Source organism: Myxocyprinus asiaticus, chromosome 50 (genome assembly GCF_019703515.2).
Source record: "Myxocyprinus asiaticus isolate MX2 ecotype Aquarium Trade chromosome 50, UBuf_Myxa_2, whole genome shotgun sequence".
Taxonomy (NCBI): domain Eukaryota; kingdom Metazoa; phylum Chordata; class Actinopteri; order Cypriniformes; family Catostomidae; genus Myxocyprinus; species Myxocyprinus asiaticus.
In genome coordinates this window covers 21370001-21388832 of record NC_059393.1, presented here as the reverse complement: position 1 = coordinate 21388832, position 18832 = coordinate 21370001, and the positions used below count along the sequence as shown (strand labels likewise).

The following is an 18832-nucleotide window of genomic DNA, read 5'->3' as shown; positions in this document are numbered from 1 at the left end:
GAACAAGATCAAACAAAAGAAATAAATGCACAAATGAAAGACGGACAAAAAGAACAAAATACGAAAAACAAGAGCGAAAGCAAGAAATAACAAATGAAAGACAAACAGGAAGAACAAAAGAACAAACAAAACAACAAACAGAACACAGAAAGACAGAAAACTAACAAAAGGGCAAGACCGAACGAAAGAAATAAAAAATGCGCAAATGAAAGACGGACAGAAAGAACAAAAAGACAAAAAAAAAATGAAAACCAAGAATGAACAAACAAACAGAAGACAGATAGACAGAAAACAAACGAAAAACAAAAGTGTGAAGAGACAGAAAGAACAAACGAAAGACAGAGAACAAAAGACAGAACACATGAGCAAACGAAACTGCAAACAAACTCGAGCACGAATGAAAGAACAACAGACTGAACGAAAGACAGAAAGAATAAAAGAATCAACGTAAAAACAAACAAAAACACAGGCAACTGTTTTGTAACTACATTATTAGAGACACCCAAAACATCTGTCTGAAAAGCGCAGTGTTGACAAATTTCAACCACTAACATCACACAAATAGTGACCAGTGCCTCAAGGGTCAATTCCTAAAACAAAGACATTTCCCTTCTTTTTATCTTGGCATGATTATTGGGTGCATTTCCCGGTGAATCTCTGGTAATGATAAGTGAAACTTGAGTGTGGTCATTCTGTTTTACCTGTAAACTGTACAGCCTCTGAGATAGCAGCAGCACTCGCTCATACAACTGGCAAAACAGGAACACAAGGACAATATCAGTGCCAGGATTAATCAAATATTCATATTCAATGCCACATGCCTGCCACGTGAGATAAACTGCATTAACAGCCAATTAGGTGCGGTGATCACAAAGGTTATGATTTAAAAAAATGCATTGGGTGTGTATGAAAGAATGTAGACAAGTTTTTCTCACGGGAAACAATTAAACATAACTGAGCAAGCAACAATGCCAACATTTCTAATACGATGTGCTTTCTTACCGCCGATTCTGAGAATTTAGAGGCGGAGGAAGTTTTGTTCAAGCAAGGTGAGGAGGCCTCATCCTGAGAAAGACAGACAGATAATCTACACTTTATAATCAATTTGACAGTGACACAATGACATTTTGAAAACTTAAAGGAATAGTTGTGAAAAAAAATGAACAGAACTGAAAATTCCAGCCTAAATCATCTGATGTTGCTTTTATTGTTTAGTAAACACTGAATCATATTGCTGTTGTGTGTTGGGGAAACGGGAGAAGGATATGTATACTCCATTAGAGTCTATGCATTTGTATGACCCCGTTTACACCTGGTATTAAGATGCGTCTCGGGTGATCCGATCACATGTGGTCAGGCTAGACACATCGCTGTTTACACCTTGTTCACTTAAATGCGTCTCCTGTGACCACATGTGTTCGGAATTCAGGGAGAGGATCTCTGTTTTATGAGCACATACATCAATCAATGTCAGTGTGTTACTGCGTGACATTAAAGCGCAACAAAAAAAAAGCACGAAAAAAAATGGTGCATCTGAAATTTTATCCAAGCACAAACGCAACATTTCGAGCAGAATTATCCGTTATTTTAGTGGATAACCTGTATTAAAGGAGCTTCAGATGTTCGTGCTTCTCATCTGTGTTGATATCGAACACACTGAAGTGAAGTTCTCGTGTTTGTATGGTCATTTCCATTTTAAGCCGCTTGTAACCGGCAAAGTTTACACTCTGTTTTAGCGCAGTCATTGATTGACTGGTGAGAGTGGCGCGTCACTGCTGTACGGGATGCGTACAGTATGGATTATTGTTTACACATCAAATGCAATGCGTTCACATGCGTTTTTGACTACATCTATATGTGGTTTCGATCACAAAACCTTTTAGATCCTGATTAGACCTCTATTTAGCGCTGACCACGTGATTGTATTACCCGAAACGCATCTTAATACCTGGAGTAATCGGGGTCTATAGGTGTGTATTCACTCACCACCTCATCCTGATCCTGACAAGCGTACACCTCTTTGAGTTGTGGGTCTGAACTTGCCCGCTGACTTCTTTCTCTGGACCGGCCCGCTGCACCAGACAGCTTCTTCTTCATACTGCCGTCTGTGATAATAGACACATATTTACGCTAAGTATATACTGTGGTGGTGATGGGATGGATTGCATGGACAGAAAATTACATACTGAAGGAACTACTCAAGTCAAATAAACTCACTAATTCATCATATATAACTAGTACCTAATAACATCAAGGAACAAAAGACATATAAATAAATAAATGTGACTCTTACTCTTGGGCAGGATGGTCGAAATGCTGTCGTAGCCACCGAAGGTGTCCGCTCTGCGTGGAAGCATTCCCGATCCGGGACTCTGGTTCCCCTCAGTCTGTGGAGATGATTCCTTCACACCAGATGCCAGGAGATTCTGAAGGTTCTCCACTATAGAGACACAGAGATATATGGAGCAACACTGATTTGCTACAAAAAATGGAGGGGCTGGGGGCATTGCCAGACCAACACCAAAATACGTGCAAATTCAAGGTTGGCCAACTCAAGCTAAAATATCAAGGAGAAACACCCATGGTCCAACAAGAGATACACAGCTGCTCCCCCAAAGAACACATCCTACTTCCGTCCCTGCACCAAGTGCAAGAGTTCAACAAGAAACCAATGCTAAAAGGAGTCTATACATTTAGTAAATAAAGACAATAAATTGAATCAAATTTTGATGGACTTTGAATGATAGTGGCGGAAAACACAGAAGTTCGTACACAATTTGATTCAAAATGGTAAAAAGGTATGGTAAATTGTCTTAAACAGATTTGAGAATACTATATTCAACTGGCTAAAACACTTCAAAAATTCTCTCAATTCTACTGAAATCTGTTTGTGCTTTCTGTGGATTTTTTTGTGCAGGCCGACTTATTAGGATTCAAACAACTTCAACAGGCCCTGTGACAATGTGTTATGCCCCGGCGTGTTACCTTCAGTGATGGCTCCTTTGAGCACCTGCTCCCCCTTCTGGAGGTCAGAGGCGTCACCACGCAGCAGCAGACGGGAGTGAGAGCTGCAGTCTTCCAGACCGGACACAGATTCAGCCAGCTCCGCAAACAACTGCAGCTTCTCCACGAGACTCTGTGTGATCTGAGCATCCTTCAACGTTAGACGCTCTGAAAAGGAAATAATATAGTAATATAGTAATATAGACATATAGAAGCAAGAAACCTAGTAACACCCAACAACAATACAAGGAAAAAGATTAAATGGTCAACACAGATTTTTCTGATAGACAAAAGACACACTCAGTATGAAAACACAAGTGCGCCCTCTAGTGATTCAAGATCCTTCCAAGCTTGAAAGTAAAACTGTAACAGTGTGAAATACTTTAAAAGAACATCCAGCAAGCAGTTTCAGATCAGCAGAAACTCCAAACTGGCATGACTTAATAATTGGCACTTTTAAAGGAACATGTGGGGCTTTACCTTGAAACTCTCGAAATCTGGCGACCCTGGCCTCCTCTTCTTCACTAAACAATCTCTCCTCTGTATTCGGACAGCTGACAGAAGAAAACAAGAGTGGAAGAATGCTTAAAAACAAGCATTGAAGTAAATACCAAGGTGAACCACTGTTATTACTGTTAACGAAAACTAAAACTAAACTGCAACATATTCGTTAACTGAAATAAAGATAAAAACATCATTGGAAAAAACTAACGAAACTACAATGCATCCACGACTCCATAACTAAAATGACTTTGAATTCATTTTAGGTTTTGATGCATGGTACAAAATTTGAAACTTTTAAAACTCGCATTCATTAAACATGGAAATGTCCCTAGATAGCAAAAACAGGAAACAGCCCTGAAAAATGTAAAGTCGTTAAACATATTTAAATTTCACCAGTTATTGCATTAACTTTTGCCACCTCTAAAATACTAAAACTAAAATAACAAATAAATATACTAAAACTAATGTAAAAAAAAACTAAAAAACTAAACTGAACTAAAACTAGCAAACATGAAAACTAAAACAAACTTAAAACAATATAAAAAAATAAAAAAAACTATAATAACCCTGACATGAACAATAGTTTAACACACATGTACCTCTCCACAGCCTGACGGATTTGTGCGATCCAGGTGTTGCGGTCTTCTTTTGAGGCGGTGTGGATTTCGTACATCTCAGGTTCATTAGAGGCGGCGCAGATGAGGAACATGGCCCGTTCTTCATGCGCCACCTCGCGAACAATCAACTTCTGAAGCGAAATCACAGATGGCTTATTGTCCTAATGAAAAAACAAACAAAAAGAAAACGACATGTGCGTAAAGATCTGTTTTCACTTTCACAGCAGAACAGTCCTGTATAAAATCACCTGTTCTGCACAGACATGGAATATAATATGGAAATCGTACTCACCACAGTTGAGAAAACATATCTCTGATCCTTTTCTTGCAACAACACGAGAGCATCGGTAAGCAGTACAGCTAGAATATCTGTAACGAAAGCAAGAGAAGAGTCCGATAATCCAAATAGTTTACATTATATAATAGACACTACGCCACAGTATATACAGAACAAAACAGATGGAATAATGACCTTTGAGTCGACCAGAGGCAGCTTTCCAGTTGACCGTGCCCTCGTACAAGAGCCTGCGTCGACCCTTCGATATGTCCTCCTTACGAAACACACGGCCATCCTTGATCTTTCCCAGGGACTTGGGCTCCATCTTGGAGGCGATCTCTCTGAGCCGCACTTCCTTCTCATATAAATTTACATGGGCGTCCACCTGTACGATGGTATCCTTGATCAGACTGAGAGCCTGTGCCAAGCCTTCATGCTCTTCTGTTCCATCTGGAATGGTACAAGGCGAAAGTTAGAGACATCGATTTTCGAAGTAAGCGATAGTAACAGTGATGCTTGCCTTTTTAGAGAACTCTGAGAACAATTTAGATTATTCACAAACCTTCTGTGTTGAGTATGATTCGCTCTAGTAGTACAGGATACTTGGTGATTCGCTGTGTCACCAGCAAGATGCACTCTGGAACCCCTAACCGCCGTACAATTGACGAATTATTTATTTTCTAAAACAAAACAAACAAAAGAAGCGAAAGAAATAATTAAAAACCCAACAGAATTAAAGTTGGTTAAAGCAACATTCAAGTGTATAAGGTCTGTCAGGAGGTGCTTTATGTACCCTCATGAGGTTCTGGAACTTCTTGTTGCTCTGCAGTTGTTCTTTGTAATAGTTCACCGCTTCAGTGTGCCGACTGCAGAAATCCCCATAACTTTCCTTCATCCGCTCTCCAAGCTCTCCGGAAAACTAAATTCAGACGAATAAAGAAATTACACACTAATTTGCCTTAAAACATATTTGTGCAAGTTAATCAACGAAGACTATTAAGGAAAGCTGACCACAAAATCACCATGAACATCAATAAAACAGGCCTCTTTAAATTATGATGATGTAACATTTACATTGCAGGACATGTTAAAACAGGAAGAGAAGTAGGAAACGTAGGACAGGAGGTCTAACAACAGGAAGCGTGAAGTAAGAAGCTTTAGGGCAGAAAGCATCACAAAAGGAAGTGTAAAACAGGAAATGTGAAGCAGGAAACGTCAGAAAGGAAGTCTAACAATGAATGAAAGTATGAAGAACGAAGTGTAGGGCAGGAAGTCCAACAACAGTAAATGTGAAGCAGGAAGTTTAAGGCAGGAAGTGTACAACAGAAAATGTGAAGCAAGAAACGTCGGAAAGGAAGTCTAACAACAGGAAGTAAGAAGTGTAGGTCAGGAATTCTAAGAAGGGAAATGTGAAGCAGGAAGTTTAGGACAGGAAGTCTAACAATACGAAATGTGAAGCAGAAGCTTTAGGGGAGAAAGCATCACAACAGGAAGTGTAAAACAGGAAATGTGAAGCAGGAAACATCAGAAAGGAAGTCTAACAACGAAAGTATGAAGAACGAAGTGTAGGGCAGGAAGTCCAACAACAGTAAATGTTAAGCAGAAGGTTAAGAGGAGAAAGCATAAAAACAGGAAGTGATGTAAAACAGGAAATATGTGAAGCAGGAAACATAGGAAATCTAACAACAGGAAGTATGTAGAAAGAAGTGTAGGGCAGGAAGTCCAACAAGAGGAAATGTGAAGCAGGAAACGTCAGAAAGGAAGTCTAACAACAGGAAGTATGAAAAATGAAGTGTAGGGCAGGAAGTCCAACAAGAGGAAATGTGAAGCAGGAAGTATAACAACAAGTGTGTAGCAGCAAGTGTAAAACAGTGAATGTGAAGCAGGAAGTTGTAGGGCAGGGGTGTTTCTCATTTCCTAAATTGTGTGTCCTCGTTTCCTCGTTCCTCCGTCCTCGAGCCTGAGACCGATCAAAAAGTCTGCCATCATCAAGGGCGTATCAATTCTCTAAATGCACTGTGAGGAGGTGAGGATGGAGGAAGCTTACCGAGGATGCTTGAGCGAGGAAACAAAGGTGCGGAAGACTTTTTGGTCGAAGCACCTAACGCACGCTTAAATTCTCTACCCCTTTCACATCTGACACAACAGTTTTAATTCACGTTTCATCTTTGTGGCTTTAATAAACTATAATTGTCACGTACTTCAACACTGCATCCTGAATTATTTGGATTTATTCTGAATATGTTTACAAATAAAGTTTCAATAACATAAATGGCAAGTGCACCGAGGTACTGCAGCTGCGCAAAAACGCGCTCTGAAGTGACGCGCGAGTGAGCAGGACATTTAATTTTTAAAATACATCTTGCTTCGATTCCTCTATCCTCGTTTCGTTTCCTTTCCTTTCCTTCCTTTAGGAAACGAGGAAAGGAAGCAAGGAAAGGAAACGGGGATGTACAATTTCAGAAACGAGAAGCACCCCAGGAATCTAACAACAGGAAATGTGAAACAGGAAGTGTAGAGCAGGAAGGGTAACAACAGTGGTGCTTCTCATTTCTGAAATTGTGCATCCTCATTTTCTTTCCTTTCTTCATTTCCTCTTTTCCCAGCTCCTCCATCTTAGGAAATAAGGAAAGCATGGAAGGAAAGGAAACGAGGACGGAGGAATTGAAGCAAGACGGATCTGTAAAATGGAATGTCCTGCTCACTCACACGTCACTTTAAAGCGCCGTCTTTGCGCAGCTAGAGTACCTCGGAGCATTTTTCTTTATGTTGTTAAAACTTTATTAATTTAAATTTTAATAATAAAAAAAAAACGAATAAGGGGGAGGATAATTTATGCGTGCGTCAGGTGCTTCGTCCGAAAAGTCTTCTGCATAGGATCAAGCATCCTCAGTAAGCTTCCTCCGTCCTCGATCCTCACGGTGCATTTAAAAAATGAATACGTCCTTCATGATGCTGGACTTTGAACGATTTCCAGGTCACTGGCTCGAGGACGGAGGAGCGAGGAAACGAGTCTGCACAATTTAAGAAATGAGAAGCACCCCAAGAAGTGTGGCACAGGAAGTCTAGTCCAGAAAGAGTACCGGTAACATCAGGAAATGTATGCCAGGAAGTGTAGAGGAAGTGTCACAAAAGATAGCGTGAACCAGGAAGTGTGACAGCAGGAAGTGTGAAGCAGGAAGTGTTCGGCAGGTACCTGGGATATAAGGATGTCTGAGAGTTTATGAATGGCGTAGTTGCGTTCGCTGCTGGGGTGCAGGGACTCTGCGCGACGCTCCCTGAGGCGGGACAGGAAGTGATTATGCAGCTCCAGCAGGCTGTCTAGCTGTGGGAACAGACAGTCCAGCTTCCTGTCGTCCAACTGTAATCCCTCCCTCAGCTCTCGAGCGTACACACGCAGCATGATCTTCAGCGTCCGCACGTGGTGAATTTCCGTCTGGATGAGTTCTGGAGAAGACAGGAAAAATCTTGTACTTTATATTGACAATTTTCAAGGATAAAACCACCAAGATAATTAAGAAAGAGTTGCGTTTAGGTTTATCTTGAGTAGGATTCTTATATAACACTAACCATATATAACGTCCTGTCTCTTGATAATTTCCTTAGAATGTTTCTTTAAGAAGTTTTGATCCACGGCCAGACTCCAGGACTCTGCTTCGAAATCCTGTGCAATAGCGTCCAGTTCACCTCGCACAGTGCTGTAATACGCATCTGCAAACAAATAACAATCAAAACAACATTTGTATATTCATACTTACCAATTACAAAATAAAGTGCTGTTCAAGACTTAGTGAACTATCCCTTTAACACCAATCTTATCATGATTTCACCTAAATTACCAGTTCAGTTTTTAATCAAATTTATATTCTGCATTGTCAATACTGTGGCTCTTAGAAATGACCTCTCACCTTCAACGGTGAGTGATTCTGGCATGGTGGAGGCAAGAGATACAGTGTCCTCAGCTGAGCGCTTCACCCTAAATGCGTCAACCTCGTCCATCTCTCCTGTTATAGAGCTGTGGGAGGAACGTGAGCATGCAAACGCTACAGTTATTATGAGAGAACGTTCTCCACAATTCTACAGTGTCTATAAGCAGCATTCATGGAAGATGAATAGTAAGAGTACTACTAAAGCAAAGAGCAATGTGTGTGATCAGCATCACATTGTACTTTGTTAATACAAAACTATCTTCTTGTTGTATCAATTTTGCACTATAAGGAAATTAATCATCAAATCTATACATTGATGGGTTCTGATCATATATATAATACATATCCAGGGTCTGTTAACAGCTGTCTATATACTAGGACCCAGAAATGAAGAAAATCGATCAACCAATATGTTTTTTGTATTTGTTTTATGGCCGATACCGATATCTTGAGAGCAGGGTGGCAGCTGATGGCCAATATAATGCCTAATTTTTTATATAAAAAAGCCCTTGTATCAAAATTGTTGAATTTAAATTAACACTTATTTCACACATTATTTAATTAAAATTGACTTCAAAATATTTGACAAAAAATGTGCATTAAGCATTAACAAGGCTGTAGATTGTACTGATTGTGGAACCGTTTATCAGTTATATTAAAAAATCATTACTGCCAATCAGCCGAAACTTACAGCATAAAGTATTGCATTGCATTAAAGGTTTCAGTACCAGGTTCCAAACTATACAGTCTGTGTGGTAATACATCTGAACTCACTTTAAGGGGAACATCTATTGTTATTCGGTCAAACTGACACATGTATCAGCCCTTGCCGATAATCTAAAAAAAAATAAAAAAAATCGGCAATTGATATCAGCCAAAATCTTTATATCAGTGCATCATCCCATGTCCTGGCCAAAAGTCTTGCACTATTAAAAATGTTTTTTTTGTTGTTGTTTTTTTTAAAGAATTTTATTTTAAAAGCAAAGCAGTAAAGATTTCTGCAATCATATCGGTTATTGGCCATTACAAAACAAATAAATATCGGTATAGGCCAACATTTTTATATAAGTGAATCCATGGCCTGGACAAAAAAAAATCAGTTTTCACTATTAAAAAGCAGGCAAAACAATTACAGATTTTTTTTGTTCAATATCTGCAATATTAAATAATTATTTGCAATTGATATCGGCCAAAATCTTTATATCAGTGCATCCCATGTCCTGGCAGAAATATTAGTCTTTCGCTATTAAAAACTTTCTTTTAAAGTAGGTAAAACAGTAAAGATTTACAGTATCTGCAATGATCAAATCAGATACTGTTATACTGCAATCAGTATCAGCAACATTTTTATACTAGTGCATCTCTACATTTACTATTTATTGCACTGTGTAAGATTTAGTACCAGGTTCCAAATTAAAATCTGTATGGGTTGTGTAGTCTTAGTGCATTTATGATGGAAGATACCTGCTGTTGTTATGGGTGATTGACAGGTTGCTGGATGTGGCAGGCTGAGCGCTATGTCCTTTAGGTGGAACGGTCATACCTGCAGCACAGCGAGAGGTACGGGATGAGCCATCAACTACGGGCGTCAGGGTAGAGCAGGGCTCCCTCAGAGCTGCAGAGAAACGAGTGGGGTGAGTGCGGTAACAGTGTCTCAAAACAGAGCGAGGTAACGAATTGAGGAAACGGCAAGTGAGGAGGTCTCGATGGAGGAGAACTCGAACCCCAAGCCTGCGTGAGAGACCCCAGGAGGTCGGGGGGCCAGCGTTCTTCCTCTGAGAGCCACGGACTCTGGATAAAGCCAGTGCCATTATGTCTAAGACAGAACTGAAAGACTCTACCTAGAAACCGGTACACAATGAAAGAGTGGAAGGTTACCACATAGCAAGTGGTGGGTGGGCTTTATAGAGTGTCGAGTGGGTTCTAGAAATCACGCATGCTCCTTCGCTTCTCAGTGTTTCTCTCCTTGACTCTCTCCCATCGCTCTCCTGCCGGAGGATGTTTTGATGCAGTAGGTGAGAGTCAGTGTCTCACAGCCAGATTATTGTGAGCAAGTAAACCATTAAGCTCTATTATCATCTCCAGAGAGAACCCTACACTTAATAACCAGCCTCATTTGTCTGCTGCAGATCTACCTCTTCATTGGCCTGTGCAAATCTGTTAAAATTAATAATTTATTAAATCAAATACTGTTACACATACGTTACATTACTAAATTAGATTAAATGTAATATTTAATCATTTCATTTACTATTTATTTTTACATATTAATACTTCCCGCAAATCGTAAATGCAATCTTTTTTAGCGCATGCAGACAAAAACATAACATTTAGTAAACAACCTTTCAAAATTTAGACTTTGTTTAATGAAATAAAGGAACTGTATTATCTATAATAAGCTTCAAACTTCAAAGTGATCAAAACCATCCCATTTATTTCATAGTAATACAAATAAAAAGTCCAAAAAATAAAATATTGATTAAATGGCTACTACAGTAAATTGTCTTACATGAAATAATTTTTTCTATATATATATTAATATTCATATTCATATTTAAACATAACATTTCCTGTTTGTCACATTATTAATATTAATTATAATCCTAACTAAACTATATTTATTACCATGCATATTAAACAAAAATATGGTAAACGAACGTAGAAAATTTAGAATTTGAAACAAGTGACTTTCTCAAATGAAACAAATCTATAAGCTTCAAAATTCAGTGATCACAATCATCCAATCTATTTCATATTAATACACAATAGGTCTGGGAAATTTAACGTGCTAATTTCTGCGATTAACAGTTGCCTGTTTAACGTGTTTAAAAAAAATTATGCAATTAATGAAGTATCCGTTTTTTTTTAAGCACTTTCTTGAACTTCACTAATGTTTTTCTGCACCTTCTGTGGCTAAATTGACAAAAATAAATTCCCAGGAGGCACACGCTCGACTCAATTGCACATCCTGGCACAGAAACTGTTTGTGTGGAGCAGTGCAAATTCATTAACCATGACGTACTTCCTATGTCCATAATAAATACTGGAGCAGATTTACTGTGTGCAGAATGGAGACTTCACCCGCAAACAGTGAACCAGGCATGGGAGAGATACTGGGAAGCTGCTATATCGCTTCGCATCGCCCCAAAATGCTCACTTACCGTCGAGCGAGAGAGACCCAGCGTATGCGCAATAGAGACTAAAAAGCAGCCAGAGAAAACAATAGTTCTGAGATCTTAAACTTCAGCTAATTAAAATACAGCATTCGATTTGTTTTATATCTGTATGTATAGTGTCTAATAATGCATTGGAAATATACACTTTAGTTTCTCTTGCCAATCATCCAACGCGACTTACAAATGAGGAACATCGCACTGCCAAGTTCGAGACTGCAGATATTGTTGACTTTTGTATGACAAATTGCTTATGTTCCTCATTTAGAATGAAACATTAGGGGGTGTTAGGGGGTGTAAACTTGGTTACTTCATGCGTTTTTACTGATCAGATAACTATCCAACAAGACCAAGTGTAAATGCCTTCCAATTCGAGATGGTTTGCAATCCGATCGCTGAAACCATCTCAGAAAGTGGTTTGAGAGTGAGACACATACAAGATACGACACAGCTACATAAGTAGCTGTATACATTCAGCCACATACAGAATCTTTCTTCCTCCCCAGTGGTTCTGAGCACATAAGTAACAGTACCAGTAGCATTTCCATTAAAACATGGTTTGGTACCATTTCAACAAGTTCTTTGTAGCACAGATTTGTCAGCATGGTTAAGGCTAGAGTACACTTCATTTTCCACGTCATTCCGCCTCGCACATGGTTGTGCACTCAGCCCTTCAAAGTATACCGCGAGCCCATTTCGTCATCAGTACGGTACGCACAGACACTTTTAGCACAGTCAATTGCAGGCGAATGCACCAACGATGAACAAAGACTGTCCACGTTCAGCCTAGTTCTTCTAGATACGCAGACAGTCTTTGTACGTCGTATATGTGCCTGCCATTGACCGTGCTAAAAGTGTCTGTGCGGACCGTACTGATGACGAAATTTGCATCACATGCACCCACAACCGGAAAACTGAATTATACTTGGGCCTTTAGCTACCTGCACTCAGGACAGCAGAACTGTGCTGGTGGAACGGCTTTAGTTACGTGGCGACTCACGACTGGTCACAGGAGTTGCTAGATAGCAAGCAAAGTTAGCTAATATTTTGTTTTGTATAATAAAATTAAGTCATCCAAGGCGTGCTGAGTGAATCCAGTCAGGCTTCCTAAGCAACCAATTGGCCCAGTTGCAAGGGTGGGTAGAGTCACGTTGTGTTAACCTCCTTGTGGTCGCTATAATGTGGTTCTCGCGCTCAGTGGGGCACGTGGTGAGTTGTGCGTGGATGCCGCGGAGAATAGCGTGAAGCCTCCACACACGCTATGACTCCACGGTAACACGCTCAACAAGCCACATGATAAGATGTGCGGGTTTACTGTCTCAGACGCGGAGGCTACTGAGATTCATCCTCCGCCACCCGGATTGAGGCGAGTCACTACGCCACCACGAGGACTTAGAGCACATTGGGAATTGGGCATTCCGAATTGGGGAGTAAAAAAAATAATAATAATAACAAATACAATTTTATTGGTTACTGATATGACTGGGGTTTTGATCTACTGTCAGTGTACAGTTTCAACAAATCATTTTCAAAAACATGTCTCTAAGTCTTTATGTGTAAAACTTTTTTTATTAGCAAAAATTTACTGAGTGCACCTTTAAACTAATGGAACTAACTGATGTTTTTGTTACGTACAACCTAATCCTGATTTTGCAGCACTGAAATGGAAAAAGAAAACGAAACACTGTCAACGAGCACAGATCGGTACAAGATAGCACAATCAACAACACTAACTGTTCAAAATTCAGCTAAATTCTGTACGCAAAATACAATAATCTCAATTTTCGCCTGATTTTGCATGGGAACTTCCAATAGGAAGTTGCTTGGTTTGGCAATGACATCTGCATGGGCGAATCTTCGTACAAAGCTACATTGCAGCTTGGCAAGTATTTTGTGGTTAACTGCTATTTTTCCAAGACATATTATTTGGGCCCCAATAATACATGTTTTTCTTAAAAAGACTGCTTTTCATTTTCAATTTTACAGCTTGTAGAAATCATGAAAATACAATTGAAAAGGTGTCAGGAGGTCAGCTGCCTTTGCAAAAAAAAAAAAACAAAAGCAGAATTCTGACCACCCTACAGCAGCAGTGAATCACGGCCAATTCCATGTTAATCTTCGTCAGATTTGTGGGTTAATTAATTGGGAAACCGTGATTAACATCTTAAGTGCTTCTTTGTGCGATTGTGAAAGATGAATCGCAGAGAACAACAGCCAGATAACATTAATTTGCTATCAGGGGACACTAATCAGCATCTGCCTGCAGAACGTTCATTGAACCCGGCCATCACACAGGAGACGACAGCAAAACAAGCCTGGGATAATTGTTTTCCTGCAGCTGCACACATGGACTGAAGCATGCAGCCCTGCATAGGAAGATCTCAGAAAAATGATGCCTTTGAGATCTTATTTCACGTCAGAAAAGCTAAATATTACTTAAAAATACAACACACCGAAGTTCAAAAAACACAGGCGTGCATTAGTACAATTTTCATCTTCATTTCTCTACACATTTGCTTCTATGTTGTTGCACATGTGCGAAGTATGCAATTTTCACAAATGAGATCTCTTAGTGAAGTGGGGCAATTGTTTAAATATGAAAATACTTTCTCCTAACCCAAGTTAATATGCAGAGTCGACTAGCAATTTGGTAGGTTGTTGTCCCCTTTACGGTTTAAAAGTTGAGTACCGCTGCATTTGATTATCTAATCATTGATACTCAACACTAAAGTAAGGTGATATAAACAAACACAAACGTGCTTACCTTGATTATACGACTGAGCTGCAGCAGTTGATGCCTTCTGTACTGAATCTTTTGTCTGTGTAGTGGAAAAAACAAGACTTTACTAACACAGTAACGCTGTGATCCTCTTGTTGCGGTTGATCATTTACAACAAAACGTACAATGACACACCCTGCCACTCCTCTTACAGATAGACAAACTCTTTTATCTTCATTAAAGAACTCAATTCATTTGGTTCAACCAATAAACAGTGCAGTTTTGCATGTTTAGATTTCATTAAGCATCCATAACTCTATTCAAACATTACCAGCCACTAATTCTTTAGCCTGTAAAACAGTGATCAAATAAGGTTAATGCAATTCAGATTTTGAACAAATTAAAAAGTACATTTTTGAAATTAATCTTACCTTGCTTTTACTGCTACACTCAGGCAGCAGACTTTTACAGCTCTTGTGGACATTCACAGCGCAGTCTGTCATTTCAAACAGAAATCACAGTGGTAGGTTATCAGAACCAGTTTATCAGCATGCAGGTTATTCCATAAACAGCTGGTTTACTTGTGGAAGGGGGACTCAAGAAACAGGGTTGTTGTCATGACATTACAGCACTGGAGATTAACGCAACCATGTTTTGTTGCAAAACATTATCAATGTGTACAAAGGAAAACACCCTTTTGAATCACCAACTTAAGGGAAGTTGTATCAAAAATAACATATAAAATGCAGTGGGATCTAAAAGTCCACATTGAGAATTGAGGATTCAAGATCTAATTTTCATATATAACTTTTTACTACAATAGTTATGCTGATAACAGGGGTGGGCGATCACAATATATTACTAAAATCAAAACTATCAAAACTTCTGAATACAATATTGAAAGTTATTTACAAGAAAATATTAAAACGTTTAATGAAAGCACTCTCATCCAAGACCACGAGAAAAATATTTTTTAATTCAAAATATAACGCAAAAGTAATGCTGGATGAAAATAATATTGGCTAATAAAAATTTTCACTGATATTGTTATGCTGAAAACACAGTAGTGGTGGGCAATAAAAGCTAAAAAACATTATTGCGGTATTCTTGAAAATTCTGGTTGATATACAGTATATCACAACATTTTTATGGAGAGTAATTCAGAAGCGGATGAAAAATACTGAAAGTTATTTAAAAGTAAATAATGAAAATTATAATAAAAAGCACTCTTATTGAAGACGTCAAGAAGGCGGCATCTTTAAATGCAAATAATATTGCAAAACTAACTAAAGATTGATAAAAAAATAATAAAATAAACATTTTCAATACAGTTTATTTTGTTGATAATAGGGGTGGGCAATACAAGCAAAAATGTATATTGCGATATTCTTTTTTAAAAAAATGTTTTATCCCCTTTTCTCCCAATTTGGAATGCCCAATTTCTCACTACTTAGTAGGTCCTCGTGGTGGCATGGTTACTCACCTCAATCTCACCTCCGCTTCTGAGACCGTCAATCTGCGCTTCCTATCACATGGCTCATTGTGCATGACACTGCGGAGACTCACAGCATGTGGAGGCTCATGCTACTCTCCGTGATCCACGCACAACTTACCACACGCCCCATTGAGAGCGAGAACCGCTAATCGCGACCACGAGGAGGTTACCCCATGTGACTCTACCCTCCCTAGCAACCGGGCCAATATGGTTGCTTAGGAGACCTGGCTGGAGTCACTCAGCACACCCTGGATTTAAACTTGTGACTCCAGGGGAGGTAGTCAGCGTCAATACTCGCCGAGCTACCGAGCCCCCCCATATTGCGATATTCTTGAATATTAGTAATTAATTATAAAGGGACCTTCTACTGAGTGACTCCAGCCAGGTCTCCTAAGCAACCAAATTGGCCCGGTTGCTAGGGAGGGTAGAGTCACATGGGGTAACCTCCTCGCGGTCGCTATAATGTGGTTAGTTCTCGGTGGGGCGCGTGGTGAGTTGGAGCGTGGTTGCCGCGGTGGATGGCGTGAAGGTTCCACACGCGCTATGTCTCCGTGGCAACGCGACTCAACAAGCCACGTGATAGAGATGCGCGGGTTGATGGTCTCAGACGTGGGGCCACCCCGACTGGGATTCGTCCTCCGCCACCCGGACTGAGGCGAATCACTACGCGACCATGAGGACTTAAAAGCACATTGGGAATTGGGCATTCCAAATTGGGAGAAAAAGGAAATAAATAAATAAATAAAAAATAAAAAAAATAAAGGGACCTTCTAGATAACCGTTCTAGGTCCAATTCGAAAATGTTAATTTTACAAACTATATTTTATCATTAGTTTTCATTATATTGGTCACATTTTAGCTTTTGAAAAATGCTCAAATTCAGTCTATTCTATCAATAAATGTCTTGAAATTGCATAGGCCTATATTATGTTGCATATACTGTATATTTTTGTTACATGTTTATTGTTTACTTGCATAATTTGTACTATTTACAAGTATTTACATTAATGTGTAGAACAAGTGCTAAATCGGTACTGTCTTTTACCAGTATCAGCCAGTGAGCGCATATAATGAGATGACGTGCATGGTTTCTTTAGCGTATTTGTGCGTGATTTGAATACATTTATTTCTTTTCGTTTTTTTGTTAACAGAAAGGCATTTAAAATATATATTATTAAATGACATAGGGAAAGTGTGGATCTTGTCTTTGGACACACAGAACGAGTCAAACCAAACTGCTACTCTCAACACAGTAAAAGGATCTCTGTGCTAAGAACTTCGTCACTACAGTATACTACTCAATCACTGGTGAGTGAAATATGTATGTTTACCAGTCAGTGGCTGTTCAAAGACATTTTTAGTCACATAGCACAAAATTTGGTCACTTCTGCAAGTGGTTTACGTGCATTACAGAGGGTTGCCACAGCATAAAAGATCGATCTTGAAATTTAGGCAAAGAATCGATATCAAACGAAGATCGAGATGCATCAGAAAATCTATATTTTCACCCAGACCTAGTGATTATTTTTTAATGATTATTTGTAGCACAACCTCTGATTGGAAAGAGGTTGGCATTCCCTACCATGTGGTGGCATTTTTCCCAACTGCGAAAGAAAAGATACTAAAAGAATGTAACATTTCTATTAGTATATCGGTTTAACCGATATAAGTCCAACATGCGTTGCATACATTGCCTATAATTTTCGTGGCTCTGATTATGAAAAAAACTAAACAAATAACTAACAACTCGTTGTTGCACGTAAATCATTCCTCACACTCATTACTGTGAGTCAGACAATTCACAATTAATTCCTTCATAAATAAGTTATAGCACTAATAAATCTGTAAGCTATTTGTATTTCAATGCATAATTATCAGACTTAAACATAATCACACATAAAACAGTGTTTTTCTCCTTAATGTTGTTTTTACTTTAAAAAGGCAGTTTTAAAGCTTGATAATGCTGGTTCACAAGATCTTTCACAGTTGGGTAAAGTGCTCATTAGCCATTTAAAAGACCTCAGCTGTGTCCCTGCAGGCCATATTCCACTTTTCACCCCACAAAGTGACAGATTCCATCCATTTAGACTGACAAAAACAGAAAAACATCAACTGAGGGCAAATCAATCTGTTCCAGGACCTCGATGTTCATTCAGAGCAGAATACAACAGAAGTTTAATATACAATTTTAGAGCAATTTAAATATAATGTCACACATTAAAAACTCCCTCAAATCAAAATGTTTTGGTCTGTGGCTTTCAGTCCATGTCTATTAGCTTTGAGACTATCTAGGTCAGGTTTTTTCAAACTGGGGTCTGGGAACTGAATCAATTGAGTACAGGCAACTTATTAGTGTTTTCAGTGTAAGGGGCCGCAAGGGGGTGTTAAGGAGTCCGCAAAAAATTTGAGAAAATATAACGATTTTACAAAGCTGTTTTGGAATTATAAATATTGCAAAAAGAGCTATACAAATAACTCACATCAAAATGTCTCTACTATGTCTTTAATATTGGGTAGAGAAATGTTTTTTTAATATTAAGCTTTTAGTTCTTTCATTACATTCCCAGTGGGTCAGAAGTTTATATACACTTTGTTGTATTTGGTAGCATTGCCTTTAAATTGTTTAATTTGGGTCAAACTTTTTGGGTAGCCTTCCACAAGCTTCTCACAATAAGTTGCTGGAATTTTGGCCCATTCATCCAGACAGAACTGGTGTAACTGAGTCAGGTTTGTAGGCCTCCTTGCTCGCACACACTTTTTTTTGCACCACATCAGATTGAGGTCAGGGCTTTGTGATGGCCACTCCAATACCTTGACTTTGTTGTCCTTAAGCCAGTTTGCCACAGCTTTGGAGATATGCTTGGGGTAATTGTCCATTTGGATGACCCATTTGCGACCGAGCTTTAACTTCCTGGCTGATGTCTTGAGATGTTGCTTCAATATATATCCACATAAATTTCCTTCATCATGATGCCATCTATTTTGTGAAGTGCACCAGTCCCTCCTGCAGCAAAGCACCCCCACAACATGATGCTGCCACCCCCATGCTTCACAGTTGGGATGGTGTTCTTCGACTTGCAAGCCTCACCCTTTTTCCTCCAAACATAACGATGGT

General features: G+C 39.1%; 1 protein-coding gene across 3 annotated transcripts in view; it reads right to left on the bottom strand.

Moving 5' to 3' along the window:
• Nucleotides 1-18832, bottom strand: part of LOC127439257 (rho guanine nucleotide exchange factor 18-like) — a 65173-nt gene that overhangs the window by 14778 nt on the left and 31563 nt on the right. For all 3 annotated transcript variants that reach the window (XM_051695465.1, XM_051695467.1, XM_051695466.1), the window contains exons 11-27: nucleotides 14654-14718; nucleotides 14268-14322; nucleotides 9795-9945; nucleotides 8310-8416; nucleotides 7972-8112; nucleotides 7598-7848; nucleotides 5195-5320; nucleotides 4964-5081; nucleotides 4597-4851; nucleotides 4417-4493; nucleotides 4107-4285; nucleotides 3484-3557; nucleotides 2986-3171; nucleotides 2294-2440; nucleotides 1987-2105; nucleotides 1003-1065; nucleotides 702-749 (exon numbers count right to left, since the gene is read on the bottom strand). In XM_051695465.1, coding sequence (XP_051551425.1) covers nucleotides 702-749; nucleotides 1003-1065; nucleotides 1987-2105; nucleotides 2294-2440; nucleotides 2986-3171; nucleotides 3484-3557; nucleotides 4107-4285; nucleotides 4417-4493; nucleotides 4597-4851; nucleotides 4964-5081; nucleotides 5195-5320; nucleotides 7598-7848; nucleotides 7972-8112; nucleotides 8310-8416; nucleotides 9795-9945; nucleotides 14268-14322; nucleotides 14654-14718 — 2162 coding nt within the window. The remainder of the gene's footprint in view (nucleotides 1-701; nucleotides 750-1002; nucleotides 1066-1986; nucleotides 2106-2293; nucleotides 2441-2985; nucleotides 3172-3483; nucleotides 3558-4106; nucleotides 4286-4416; nucleotides 4494-4596; nucleotides 4852-4963; nucleotides 5082-5194; nucleotides 5321-7597; nucleotides 7849-7971; nucleotides 8113-8309; nucleotides 8417-9794; nucleotides 9946-14267; nucleotides 14323-14653; nucleotides 14719-18832) is intronic.